Source organism: Pelophylax lessonae (genome assembly GCF_965119305.1).
Source record: "Pelophylax lessonae genome assembly, chromosome: 4".
In the NCBI taxonomy this organism is placed as follows: Eukaryota; Metazoa; Chordata; class Amphibia; order Anura; family Ranidae; genus Pelophylax; species Pelophylax lessonae.
In genome coordinates this window covers 189286972-189302410 of record NC_138771.1, presented here as the reverse complement: position 1 = coordinate 189302410, position 15439 = coordinate 189286972, and the positions used below count along the sequence as shown (strand labels likewise).

General features: G+C 40.9%; 1 protein-coding gene across 2 annotated transcripts in view; it reads left to right on the top strand.

Moving 5' to 3' along the window:
* Nucleotides 1–15439, top strand: part of PHTF2 (putative homeodomain transcription factor 2) — a 254818-nt gene that overhangs the window by 84967 nt on the left and 154412 nt on the right. For both annotated transcript variants that reach the window (XM_082255148.1, XM_082255147.1), the window contains exon 2: nt 5022–5092. In XM_082255148.1, the coding sequence (XP_082111274.1) occupies nt 5048–5092 (45 nt within the window). In that variant the 5' untranslated portion in view covers nt 5022–5047. The remainder of the gene's footprint in view (nt 1–5021; nt 5093–15439) is intronic.

Here is a 15439-nt window from a genome sequence, read left to right as displayed (position 1 = left end):
TTTTTTTACTCTGGTGACAACTTTAAAATTTAGGATTTCCTGTTGCTTTATGTCTCGGTGACCATGGTCTATAGGACAAATTAATGGGTCAGTCTCATCATCAGGGACATAGACAGACAGCAATAAAAAGACAACCGGGACTTTTATTTCCACTTTATCCAAAATAAGAAAAAAAATAATGCCTTTACACATACTCCTATAGTTGAAGTTGTTTAACATATTTTGTGGATAAAGCGCCAAACACTTTAGGTATGTGTTTTGGCGTGCACCTCCATTACGTTCAAGCTGCAGCTTCTGCTAAAAACATTGCGCTGCCTGCCTGTCCTCTCTGCCTTTCACTGCTACTAATCCTATTTTACAATGCACTACTTTCTGTGAATGGAGGAGGAGGAGTCGTTAAATAATAGGATTTCCTCCATCCATTTACAGGCTGTAATGCATTGTGGGAGTGCAGTAATATGAGCATTATGAATGGCAGAGAAGGCAGAAAGGAAAGGCAAGCAGCGCAACTTTTCTCTTGAGCAGCCACTTCTGTTAGACTCTCTATTTTTACGTTTGTTGAAAGCAATTTCAGAGCATGTTATGTTCTATGATGTCCTAGAGTTTCTACAGGTGGTGGAAGGGGGTCCCCACCACCACCACCACCTTTACTGGGCTGTCCTGTGTAATCAGGGAGTCCAGTAGCAATGCAACGGCTTTGGTCGCATTCCCTAGGAAGAGTAGAACAAACGGAAGTTCCCGCCAATCTTCTGCAACATCAGAAACTGGAAGCAACGTGAACTTAGTCTCTTACGGTTTTGATTGGTTGACAAGGCTTGGACAGCATCTGATCAAACTGATCTCTTGTTTAGATGGTGTGGAGGCCAGAGGAGAGTTCAGTGGTCTATAAAAAACCCACATCTCTCCATAAAGAGGACTTGTCACCGCTCATGCTATCATGCTGTTTTTGATCCCCCACATACTCGTGTGCAAATGCGAACTTGCACGAAGGTCCCACACGCATATATAAATGGTGATATCATCACACATGTGAACACGAGCAAGCGCAAAAATTCTAGCTCCAGACCTTCCTATGTAACTCTAATCTCATAATCTATAAAGGGTTTTAAAGTGTCACCTATGGACATTTTTAGGTACCGTCGTTTGGAGCGATTACAGGGGCGTATGCAATTTTAAAGCATTACCTCTTTGGTATCCATTTACTTGGTGTGACATCATCATCCTCTTTTATATTTTACCAAAATTGGGAATTGGTGTTCACTAAATTTTCATTAAAGTGTATTTTTTTTTTTTTTTAAATTGTGTTTGCACAAATACTGTGTGACATAAAAATATTGCATTACCCATTATTTTATTCTGTAGTGCCTCTGCTAAAAAAATATATGCATAAAATTTGGGGGTTCTAAGTCATTTCCTAATGTAGACAAAAAAATAAAGATTTTTACGTGTAGGAGAGAAATATTAGACTTGGCCTGGGTGTAAAGTGGTTAAACGTTTATTTCAAATGTTTTTCCTATGTATTTAGCCCCCGTTCACACTGGGGCGACCTGTCAGGCGACCTGGTCGCCTGACAGGTCGCCTTCCATAGAGAAGCTGCAGACCCGTTCTAATAGGAGCGACACAAGTCACTCAGACTTAGAAAAAGGGTCCGGAGCTTCTTTGGGGCGACCTGGAGCGACCTGCATAGACTTCAATGTTATGAAGTCCGTGCCGGCCGCTCCGAGGTCGCGGTGCGAGCCCCGGCAAGTAGCGTCGCCCCAGTGTGAATGGGGCCTTAAGCTTCAGGCATTTTTGCAAACAAACAAAATCCAATAGAAAACTGCTAGGGGAAACCAGTTCGAACAGGTTAAAAACAAAAAACAAAACATGGGACAGCTCGATTCGTGTGTATGCAGGAGTATTCCCATTGGCTTCTAAGGGCCAACAATGCTAAAATCTTCCTTCAAAAGTAGCCTATGTAGCTTTTGGAAAATTACATGTTGGACTACAGACTCCTGAATGCTCATAAGTGAACAGCCACCATTGAAATATATTGAATTTTATTTAAGAGTATTGGAGCTTTGACCTTCAAAACGCTGAGGTGTGAATGGGGCCTTACAGCATCGGGTGTTCCTTTTTTCTCTTACATTTTCGGACCAAATATTTTTCGAAATTAACCCTTTAAAGTGTATGTATACTCAAAAATTTTCTTTTTAGCCGGAGTTGGAGTCCATTCCCATCTGCAAGTTTACAGAACGCACGAAAAAGTGCGTTGCGCTTACGGAGCTCATGGCACCCCAAACGTGCATTTTGCCAAGAGTGAAAATGCACAACCCGGAATGCATCAAAAGCTCCAAATCTGCTTTGCTGCATTTGTGGCAAATAGGGCAGCCAATTGAAAGCAATTAACTGTACTATGCATGTTCCCCAGAAAAAAAAATGTGTGAGGAACTTAAGGAATGATTAAAACTGTTTTTGAAGGTTTTTGTTTTCTTGGTCCTGTTGTGGAGATTTTTTTTTTTTTCACTTTGTTGGAGAGAACAGGAAGTTTCTAAGCAAGTCTAAAATAAAGTGATTGAAAAGTCTTTTTTTTTTCTATTAAAATAACAAACAAACATATTATACTTACCTCTTCTGTGCAGTGGTTCTGCACAGGGCAGCCCAGATCCTCTTCTCTGGTCCCTCTTCGCTGCTCCTGGCCCCTCCCTCCTGTCGAGTGACCCCACAGCAAGCAGCTTGCTATGGGAGCACCTAAGCCGAGCTGCAGCTGTGTGTGTCCATTCAGCCCTGCCCCTTCTATCTCTTGATTGGCTAACTGACTTTGACAGCAGCGGGAACCAATGGTGCCGCTGCTATGTCTCAGCCAATCAGGAGGTAGACTCCTGGATGGCTGAAGGTTTCGTGGACATCGCTGGATGGAGATGGGTTTAGGTAAGTATTGGGGGTATTGGGGTGGCTGCTACACACACAGAAGGCTTTTTATCTTATCGCATAGAATGCATTAAGATAAAAAAACTTCTGCCTTTTACAACTCCTTTAAGCACCTCCCCTTCCTTTTCTGTCTGGACAGTGGTCACCAGGAGATAGAGGGGTAAAGCAGGTCTAATCGTTTTCACTCTATCCAAACAGAAAAAGGTATTGCCAATTGATGGACTTAAAGGATAAGTCCAGGCAAAACTTAACAAACGCTAAACCTGCTCTCTGCCATATTCTAAACCTAATTTCTCTTACGTCCTCTTGACAGTTGCCGCCAATCCATATAAGCAAAAATTGCTGTACTTGCCTGTCCTGCACCCGATCCAGTCTGGTCACCAGCGATGGAAGCTGTGTGAAGGAGAAGACTGACAATGGCTGTAAAATGAATGGGAAGTAACGTTGCACATAGACTTACTATGGGGCTTCCGTTGTCGGGTGCCTCTCTTGCAAACGTTTCCACACTTAAGCCACCGCTGACAGCGTGGGACTGGACAAGAATAGGTAAGTACAGTGATTTTTGCTTTACAGGTCTAGATATATTATGTGGCACAGAGCAGGTTTAGCGTTTTGCCTGGACTTATCCTTTAAAACAAGCAGTCCCCAACCTTTTTGGCACCGGTGAGCGGTTTAGTGGAAGACAATTGTACGAGGGTGGGGATAGATGGTTTCGGGCTGATTCAAGCACATTCTCTTTATTGTGCGCTTTCGTTTTATTAATATTACATTGTAATATGTAATGAAATAATTGTACAACTCGCAACAATGCAGAATCAGTGGGAGCCATGGGCTTGTTTTCCTGCGACTAGACTGTTTCATCTTGGGGTAATGGGAGACAGCGACACCCAAACTGTGTTGCTTACATCCAGTCTACTCCGTATTCACAAATGATAAACTGTATTTGCAGCCTTTCCCAAGCTCTAGAATCATCACCCCAGCTCTTCCTCAGATCATCAGGCATTCATTTCTCATAAGGAGCGCGCAGTCTAGATCCCTCGAATACACAGTTTACAGTAGCGTTTGCGCTCCTATGAGAATCGAATGCCGCTGTTGCTCTGACAGGAGGCGGAGCTCAGACTATAATGCGAGCGATGGGGAGAGGGTGTAAATACATATGAAGCTTCGCTTGCCTGCCACTCACCTCCTGCTGTGCAGCCAGGTTCCTCCAGGGGTTGGGGACCTCTGCTTAATCCCAGCACTAAGTTTGATAACCATTCATTCTGATGTTCTATGATGTGCTATCTCTGGGAGGCCACAAACCATTTAGGGATGACAAGAGGACAAAGATAAATCCAAATAAGACCTACTGTAGTTTAAAATAAATATACTTCTTGTTAAAAATCTGTTTTAGCGTTTAGAAAATTATTTTTTATTCTATTTTTGTAATTGGAGGCAGTTCACATTTATGCAGCTTACTTATAAAACCAAAATGAAAATTTGTATAATTTTCATTTTGTTCTGTCATTTTATTTTCTTAATATATTTGATTTCTAAAGTTCATTTTAGAGCCAATTTACACTAAAGAGTTTTGTTGCTGTAGGTTAATTCACACTTGGTAGCGCGCATTATGGCATGCATTATCTTACATTACCTTACGCTTTTTCCAAAATGCAGAGTGAAGTGCACTCACAATATATATCATTTACAATTAATTGAAATTCAATTCACCACACAAAGAGCAGTGTGAATGGGCCCTTTACATTTTCAGCCCATTTTGTTTTCACAAATTTGGTTTGTTTGAAATGTAAAATCTAGATGATTACTGTATATGTGATCAATGCTATTATTACAGTCTTGTATTTTGAAGCATAAATTGCTATTTATGAGCACAGTTGTTGTCCATATTTTTCTCCTTAAGTTTATTTTTATGTATTCTCTGACGTTGACCCTATAATTTTCAAGTTGCTACACGCTTGAAAACACATTTGTAAAATAGTAATGAGGGAGAGTGTAATATAAGTACTCACACACACACCCTTCAGCGTGCAGGTAACTGAGCTATTTATACATGCAGCATCAGAGCACTAGATCACAAGCAAGTAAGCGTGTCTCTTTTTATTTCCTCGCAGTCGAAGATGTCAAATGTCTAGAATAAATGGCGTCCAAAGTAACAGATGCAATAGTTTGGTACCAGAAAAAGGTAAGACTTTGATAAAGTTTCTGAGCTTTTTTTTTTTGTTTTTTTTGTTTTTTTGTTCTTTTTTTTGTTTTGTTTTCTATTTGGCATCAGAATATTAGTTTTTTCTTTAATTTCAGAAGCGTGCAAGTCCTGCAATCCTAAAATATGAAATTACACTGATAATTTGATGAATGTATATATTAATTTAACATACTTTTCTTAATATTATATAAATATAGTGTCTATACAGTGTTTCCCTTTAGTAAAGCACTTACAACCAGTGGTTTACTTTATTGCTATTTAATTATGTGTGTCCATACTACATCTTCTTGTGTGTTTTTTTTTTTTTTTTTTTTTTTTTTTTATATAAGCGACATAGGATTATGCCATAGCCAGGAGAAGATGCCTTTTTCTTGGTCCTGTTAGGGAGATTTTTTTCCCCACTTTGTCGGAGAGAAGAACGGGAAGTTTCTAAGCAAGCGTAAAATAAAGTGATTGTCAAGTCTCATTTTTTTTTTCTACTAAAATAACATACTTGCCTCCTCTGTGCAGTGGTTGGGCAGCCCTACATCTTGGTGTGTGTGTGTGTGTTTTTTATAAGCGACATAGGCATCTTCTCCTGGCTATGGCATAATCCTTTCTGGCTTTGGTAATGCTGTCGGCGTGTATTGTTCCTTCTGACTAGCCTAAAAGAAACAATAGTGGAATGCCTTAACACCATTTCTCTTTCGTTCATTGATGGACACAGCTCCTGATCTTAACCATTGGGCAGTAAACCCCCCTACAGGAGTAGGAAACTAGGCAGGAAAAAGTCTGGCTATGCCTATGGGCAGTCCCAGGGGATATACTCACTCTCTCTGCTATAGGTACTCAGTTTTTTTCTGCCTAGTCAGTTGATGACGATCGGGAAGGTGGGCAAAACGCGTTGACGTAACTTCTGGTTTAACCACCTATGTCACTTCCTGTCTCTCCGTGGGGCGCATGAGAGACGGCGTTCCAGGAAGCTTGTTGTATTCACCTTATTGCTATTTTTTAACCTTTGTTTTATAAGTATTCCTGCCACTTGCGATATTAAATAATGTTTTAGCAGTACTTCACTATGGATGTTTTCATTTATTTGGGCTGAGCCTATTAAGGAACAACTATTTTCAACTGAAACGAGCAGTGATTGCTGGAGGTTATCCAGATTTTATATTCAAGACTCCATACTCTCCTTTAAAGGTCTTCATTTCTAGTGAGTAGGGGTACAAGAGGGGAGTGTGGCACCTTTCACCGATGAGCACCCTCCATCACTAAGGATATTAGCACAGTTTTTGAGCACATTGGTATATTTTATTTTATGACATTTATATGGACTGTCCATTATATGAATTCACTTGAATTTTTTTGGCACTTTATATATTTATATATATTCTTATTAATATTGTATCCAGCACTTTATTTTTTCAGGGAGGGTCTGCTGTCCCATGGACCATTCCTCCATCCTGTTGTAGAGTCGTTAGTCTGTGATTCCAACGCTGTTAAAAGCTAGGAAATCTACTTCTAGTAAGATCTACCGTCGTACACGGAAGACTTGCATTGCGTGGTGGGAGTCTCTTGGGGTTCATCTTTGCTCTTTTTCAGTGGCTCAGATCTTGACCTTCCTTCAATGGGGGTTTGAGCAGAAACTGGCCTTGAGTATTATTAGGGTCAGGTGTCGGCGGTCTTATTTCAACGGCCCTTGGCCACATACTCCCTGGTGCATACTTTTCTTAAGGGAGTTAGGCATTTGACACCTCCAGTGTGATCTCTGTTGCCACCTTGGGACCTCAATTTGGTGCTTTCAGTTCTTCAGAAGCCTCTTCTTTTTTTTTTTCTTCAGAATCTTCGATAGATTCCCCTGCTTACGCTGTCCCTAAAGGTTGACTTTTCGGTGGCTTCACCACTGCGTGCAGGCTGTTAAAATTGGCAGCGTTATCCTGTCGTTCTCCTTACTGGTGGTTCACAGTGATTAAGTGATTCTTCGCCCCTGTCCGTCATTCCTTCCTCAGGTTGTCTCTGATTTTCATTTGAATGAAGACATTGTGTTGCCTTCCCTGTGTCCCAGGCCAAAACATCCAAAGGAAATTGCTTTGCATGCCTTGGATGTAGACCGGGCAATTAGGATGTACCTGGCAGCTACGGAGTCTTTTAGAAAGTCAGACTTACTATTTGTGCCCAAGGATCGGTCTCAGAAAGGGTTGTCTGTTTCCTCTGCGACCATTTCCAGATGGATCAGACAGACGGGGGGTTCAGGTCTATTCCATGCAGGGTCAGGTTCCTCCTTTCCCTGTCAAGGCGCATTCTACTTGGGCGCTCTGTGCTTTCTGGGGTTTCCGTCATAGGGCGTTAGTGACGCAGGTTTGCAAGGCGGCCTCCTGGTTGTCGATGTACACTTTCACAAAGTTCACAAGTGGATGTGTTTGCTTTTGCGGCTGCTTCCTTTGGACAGAAGGTTTTTGCAGGCTGCTGTTTAGAGGATTTGTTCCCCTTTTGAGGGTGTATTATTTTTCAGGTGAGCTCCAGTTGTTTTGGTTGAGCTCCTGTTTACCTGGTTGGCTATACTTAGCCTTGGGAATTTCTTTTTCGATGTTCCCACCGCTCATGTTTACCACTGCTTTGGTACGTCCCAAAAGTTAAGAAGATCAGGAGCTGTGTCTGTCAATGAACGAAAGAGAAAATGGGATTTTTCACTTACCATAAAAGCCATTTCTCTGATGTCCATTGACAGACACAGCACCCACCCCTCTGTGGAGTTGTAATTCTTCTGACACTGCTTGTAACTAAACTGAGTACCTATAGCAGAGAGAGGGAGTATACCCCCTGGGACTGCCTATAGCGCAGCCAGACTTCTTTTTTTTTTTTCTGCCTATTGTCCTACTCCTGTAGAAATGGATTTTACGGTAAGTCAAAAATCCCATTTTTAATCTTTCATAAGTTGCATATCATGGACCACCCTAAAGTACTGGCAACTACTGGATTTTAAACAGCTTCTGCTGTTGATACAGTCGCAATGTGGATAAATGGGGGTTAGTGCCGGTTCACACTACCGCGGCACGACTTCGAGGGCGACCTGTGAAGTCGCGTGTACCGCGACTTCGGCGTGACTTGCATGGACTTCATATAATGAATGTCAATGCAAGTCGCTCCGATGTCGCCCCGAAGTAGTACAGGAACTATTTTCTAAGTCGGAGCGACTTGAGTCGCTCCTATTAGAACCGTTCCCGTAGCACTGCATGGACCGCGACTGGTCAGGCTGACCAGTCGCCTGACAAGTCGCGGTAGTGTGAATGGGCACTAAAAAAGCAGAATATGGAGATTGTGCTTCCCCAGACATACATACATTTATACATCCCTTTTGTACAAAGTTCTTCTGAATTGCTACTAGGCATGTCATTTTATTTTTTCTTAAAGTGCCATTTAACCCAAAACCAAAAATGTAATATATTGCAGCTTACAAATCCATTTGATTTGGTTAGTTTTTGTCTTTTTTTTATTTATTTTTTTTAGGTGCTTTTGTCTGGTGATCTGGTCAGTAACACACCACCTGTTTTATATAAACACCACTCTGGATGATTGAGCACAGGGTACACATTTAGACAGCAGCATTATCAGTCTAGGGGGAGGAAATGTTGGAAGTACTAGCAGATTCAAATACACTAACAAATTCAAGCTAAACTCCCACAAATACTTTATAATCCGTTACAGCAAACATTTTTTTTTCTTTTGAGACTAATGTTTTACATAAGTAAATGCAGGCTGGTCATTTCAAGCATCTTCACCAGTGTTAAATGGTCGGTCTCATCCCTGTAACTGCAAGAAAGCTTTTCTGTTGAAAAAAACAACTATTTTACTGGCTGGATCACCAGATGAAAATAGAATGAAAAAGCCTAAAAATAACATCTATTGTAAGAATTGGTAAGCTGCAATAAAATACATTTTTGCTTCTGTATTTTAATACTGCTTTAAGAATTAAACCTAGAATGAAGCAGCATCTTCTTTGCGGTGTGCTGAATTGCAACTTGCTAGTAAAGAGCCTGGTGAGAAGCAAGGAATGGCAACATGTTAAGTTACAGAGAGACTTGTGACGCCTCTTTTTTTGCCCTTCTTTAACTGCTGCTACTTTTTCAGAAAGATAACGAGAGAAGACAAGAATAAAAGGGTAACGAAAAAAATAAAACAAACTAATGCTTTCCATACATAGAGGCATTTGAGGCAATTCCAACAATGTCTAACTACATTTCAAGGCATTTATTCCTTTTTTGCCCTTCTCACCCCCCCACGTAACCTAACCTACCCTCCCCCTCCACAGACAGATTTTATGTGGCTGTGTACCAAGGGTATGATTGGTGATGGTCCCATTGAAAGCTGGAGGGGGGGGGGGGTGTTGCTTGGGAGCTGGACTGCCAGGATGGGAAAGACTAAAAACATAAAAACATAAAAACACAATACACGTTAGGAGGGGAACCCTTGGGGGAATCAAAAATGGAGAAAGATCTGGGAGTCTTGGTTGATGATAGATTAGGCAACAGCATGCAATGTCAAGCGGCAGCTTCCAAAGCCAACAGAATAATTGCATGCATAAAGAAAGGGATGTATTCCAGAGATAAGACTATAATCCTTCCACTTTATAAAACTCTGGTCCGACCGCATCTGGAGTATTCTGTCCAGTTCTGGTCGCCAGTCCTCAGGAGGGATGTGTTGGAGCTGGAGAGAGTCCAGAGAAGGGCAACTAAACTGATTAGGGGGTTGGAGGACCTTAACTATGAAGAGCGGCTGCAATCGCTCGATTTATTTTCCCTGGAAAAGAGACATCTGAGAGAAGACATGATGGCAATTTATAAATATCTTAATGGGGATCTCGGCCTAGAAAAAAAGCTGTTCATTCGAAGGAATTGCATGAGGACTCGAGGACATACAATGCGATTAGAGGAGAAGTGTTTTAACCTCAGGCAACGAGGAGGGTTCTTTACTGTTAGGGCTACAAGATTGTGGAATTGTCTACCACAAGAGGTGGTTTCTGAGGGTAGTATGGTGGCTTTCAAAAGACTCTTAGACTTACATCTCAAGGATCAGGACATTAAGGGCTATGTTAGATGATTACAGCCACACACACCTACACAGGTTGAACTGGATGGACTGTTGTCTTTATTCAACCTCACCTACTATGTAACTTTTGGTGGCACAGGATGTAAACCTAGAACCAGGATAGTATTCATCAGTGGAGGGGAAGAGTTTACATTCCATTACATGGAATTGGAGAACATTGATATTTGTAGGCCCCCACAATGACCGTAGCAGATGCTTAGCTGGGATTTATTTTCCTGGCTGATAACTTGTTTTTTTTTTCTTGGGTATAAATATACATTTTGCCAGATGCAAACTAGAATGTTTTGTTGAAAACCCATCTGATGGCTATGTGGTAAATAACCAGCTACTACTAATCGCCAGACCTTTCAGGTCAAAAAATATAACCACTTTTAATTCTGTTTTTTTTCTGCTAAGTATATCCTGCCGTCTGTCCTGTAACATTGCCAGAGTAGTAAATTGTCATATTTAGGGATAATACTTAATGCTTTGATGAAGTGTCACCAGCAGGACTAAAGTATATAGACTGACCTGAAATTTGCATCCTTACCATTACTTCAAAAATTGTGTAGAACTGTACTTTGTAGAATAGGCTAGTCACACATTTTTATTTATCACGACTGTATAAAATGCAACGTGCAGTATTTGTCATTATTTGTTGCACATTGTATGTCTCGTGTCGTCTGGATGTCAGAATGTGTAACAAACACAGTGAGTCAGATATATGTAATCCAGATGGATGACTGGCTTATGTGAAGGCAGCAATTGCTCACATGGAATTTGTTGCAAACCTGTAATCGATGCACAAGAACAATGTACATTATGGATGTACTCGCATGGGCAAGATGAATTTGTTCAGCTTGTACATGTAAGCTTATACCAGCTGTGTCTAAATTAATTTAATCTTTAGGGTGATCATGAGAGATAAGATACAACAATGTTTTTGCTCAACCAAACAGCTCGTGTATCCACTCATTCTGCAGGCAGCATTTCTTTGTGTGCAGCTTTGCTTGGCAGGAAATACATCATAAATAAGTTCCAATCGCCTGGAGTACAGCATTGCTGGTTTTCAGTGAAAAATATGCAGCTCTCTCAAAGTGCATGAAACCCAAAAAACAAAAACGTCTTGTTTGACAGCTTACCTATCTTTAGATTTGTTTGCTGCATTACTTTTATTTTTTTTATAGGCTTTTTTTCTTACTTTCACCTGGTAATTTTGCAAAAAACACTTCCTGTGGTTTAGTAGCAATTCTCACTCACTTCATTGTATCTGTGGAAGGAGTTATGTGGCCTGCTGTCCTGATTTAGGCTCCATTCACACTAGAGCGACTTGTGAGCCTGACAAGTCGCGGTCCATTGACTGCTACAGGACCCGCTCCGACTTAGAAAAAGGGTCCTGTACTACTTCGGGGTGACCTCGGGGCGACTTGCATAGACATTCATTATATGAAGTCCGTGCAAGTCGCCCCCGAAGTAGTACAGAGTCGTGCCGCTTCAGTGTGAATGGGCTCTTAGGCTACAAACACGGCTTTATCTCAGGAGGGGGACCTTTAGGTGGAGTTTCAGTATCTTGACAAGCAAATATCTTGATAAGCATGGTTGTGTTTTCTGTTCATCACAAAAAGTATGGCCCTGCCTTTCTGGAAAGCTCAAGTATTTTCAGAAATTGATGAAAATATTATTGGCCTGAAAAATAAAATTGAAAGCAGGCAGCACATCTAAGGAGTGGTAAGCTGCAATATAGAACATTTTTGCCCTTGGGTTTAGGTAAATCCCAATACCTAGCCGTAACAGTAACACTTCCAAGTGATTTGTAAATGATCACCTGGTAAAACAACTTATTTAGTTTAAAATGGAAATGAAGGGTAAAACATTTTTGTATAGATATAAAAATTAATTATACCCCTTTTCCCATTTTTTTTTTTTTTTAAGTGATCACATCCCCTCTGTTCTCAGCTGCATAAGACCTTGGGGAAAGAGGAGAAGCAGCAGCACACTGAGCATCCCAGTGAATGGCTGTGCAGCAGGGGTGTGTCAGGACAAGTCTGATCATCGGGGGAGAGCACAGAGTTCCTAGGACAGCTTGAGAACTGACCCCAATGTGTTATCCTGCTTAGTGTGTTCAGTTTTTAATAGGAACACCAGGGATTTCACATAAAGGAAGCAATACAAAGAGAACAGGATGATTTCTCATACCAGTATATTTTTTAGCAGGTACATATCAGAAATATGAAGTGTTGGGATAACAAACGCTTTAACCCCTCCATACCTGATTGTTTAATACATCCCTCCCCCTGCTATAAATAAAGCAGACCTTAACTTAAAGTTATCTAAACTTCTTTTTTGTAACTTGAGATGCTGATAGCAGGGCTTGCAAGCTCTTGCTTTTTTTTTTTTTTTTTTTCTCTTTTCTCCTTCTTTCGAATTTAGATTTTTCTCCTCTCTGTTTGCCCCTCATAGTGTCCTCCAGCTGCTCCCTGACTTCAGGTAAGTGGTTGCCCCCCCTTGTCTATCGTGATCTATGAAGTTTCACGGGATTCTCTGCTTTGTGCACACTCCTGTTTTGAACTTCAGGCTTTACAGGCAGCCCATCAGACCCAGGACCAAAAGCACACTTCTGCTCCTCTTTCTCCACAATAGTGATTGACTGCAGCTCAGGAGTTCTACAATTAAAATTGGGAGTATGCACAAAGCCGAGATCCCAGCGGGACTCCAGGGGGCCCAGCAGGCATTAGGGCATTCACATACCTGATGTCAGGGAATGCAGCTAGAGGACAGTGCAAGGTACAAACACCTAGAGGAGAAAAATAGGGAAACAAAATAAATAACAGCAGAGGCTTACAAGTCCTACTATCGGCATGCTGTGTTACAAAAAAATGGCTTTATTATTAACATACAGAATGACTCTAATGCCAGACAGGTCTGGATTCCATAGGCTGGTATGTATGTCTTCTTCTTTTTTTTATTTTTCCCGTTTTATAAAGTTCAGCAGCTACAGTACTTATAATTGCTGGACTATATTGAATAACCAGGAGAAGAACTTCTTCTTTACTGCTTAACCCACACTTAAAAGGTAACTCCACTTTCATGGGGGAAAAAAATCTGCAAATAAAGAAAAGACAATATAGCATATACAATTGCGACACAAATCATATTGTAATTGAATGTTAATAAAAATGACCTTTGCTTTTCAACCTGTAGCTGTTGTAATTTTCTGAAATTGCAATGCAATATGGCTACCTGGAGCTATTCTGTACACCCCAGAAACATCATTTCCTGCTTATGTGACTGGCTCACCAATTTTCCCAGAAGTCTGCCTAAGATACAAGCCAGATCACTTGAATCTCTTTCACCACCACCACTGGTTAATACCTATTATGCTGCTTACTTACCTTGTCCTGGGCAGATATCCTCTGCACAGAAAAAAATATGGTCCTGCATCAAAATTGAACCCTGCTTCTTTTTTATTATTTATTATTATTATTGTGTTCTTGCCTATGGCAAGTTCACTTACTATTCTTTCACATATACTGTATATTATTTTTATTATAGTGAAAGCCTATGGCAAAATGTGGCACCCTAACTCCTCCCATAGTTTTTTACACTACATAAACAAGTAATATACCGAAACTAGCAGATCGTTCCTGATCGCGTCGCCGAATGGTTTGCGAAACATCGTCTTTGTGGCGAAATTGGCCCTATAGGAATGAATGGCGGAATGTTCAAAACTAGAGTGGGACCTGAAAATAGTTAGAGGGGGAGCGAAGAAATCTTGCCACAATTTCTAAACTGCTGCCACTCCCTCATTTTTAAGGCAACCTACACAAATGTTACATCAAAACGTTTGCCTATCCCTGCTGCCACTTAACATGTTCACATCGAAGCCATAGCCCTAAAAGTTTTCACACTATGACTGTTTGTTTCCAACTCATGCCATCCATTGACATTCATTGAAACTGCACTCCAACCATCTCAAATTTCAAGGCCGTTTTCTAACCTGTGACTGTGCCTTCAGTTTTAATGTTTCATAGACCTACTATACAAAAAAATGTCCGCCGGGATCTTGTGATTCCTACGGTATAAATCTCTAAGCTGTGAGATTTAGAGCTTTTACACTAGAGCCGTATTAAGATGGCCACCTCCAGCTTTGGTAAGTGGCCACATAAGAATGAATGGCGGAATGTTCCGGAATGCTCAAAACTAGACCGTTTGTTTCCAACTCCAAAAATGTCTTAACTTCTGCCACTCGCACCACACCACACTTACACACCACACTTACACAGCACACTTGCACACCACATACACACACACCCACACCACTCACTGGAGACTACCAGTGGCGGCAAGAACATTTCACACAATTTCCCCGGAATTTGTAAATTTTCTAGTTATTATTATTACTAATTTTAACGTAGGGAATTAGAAATTTTGTTGGATTTTTTAAGGGTTCTACCCCCTTTGAGAATTTTTCCCAGTTTGTGTAGTCCCCAAGGAAGGAAGTAAGCATAATCTCTAAAGTGACGGTTAAGACACACAGCACTCTTCTTTTTGTCTGGCTTTTTTTGGAAGTGTATAGAAAGTGACTCTCTTATTTGCAGCAAGTCCCAAAACAGGAAGCATGTACATCTGTTGTGTGAGATCCCTGCCTTGATTAGGAAGTAGTACACATACTTATTGACTTTATAAAAAAATGCCTAGTCATGTCACAGTGGGTGGGAATTCTTTCCCGTATCTACCTGGGACGTTAATAAGCAAGATCACTCAGTGTTCACCCAGGGGGAGATATCTTTTTGTACTCTTTTGCCACTAGCTTCTAAAGCCTGGTACACACTGCTAGTTTTTTTTTTTTTTTTTTGTTTTGTTTTGTTCAACCCAGCTGGCTGAACAAAAAAAAAAAAAAAAACCTGGTAGCTCAAATTGGAGCCGCTTTACTAATATCCAATGTAAGTACAGTGATCTCCCTTGCTGTGCTTGTGTTTTGACAGAGAGGACTGCCCCCCAGCCATTGGCTGAGAGCACTTATTTGGAGCCGTTCAATAGACCTTTATCGGTCATATTTCTATTGAACCAGCCGATGCCGCCCGACATTCAGCTTGTGTGTATGGGGCTTTAGGGCTCATTCATTACTGGCACTGTCAATACCGTGTTTATACAGTATGTTTTTAGAGTGCATTTCTAAAAGCACATCAATGTATATACTGTTTTTTTTTTTAATGGTGCCATTCACACTGTTTTTAAGTGCCAGTCAGTTTAGCTGCGTTT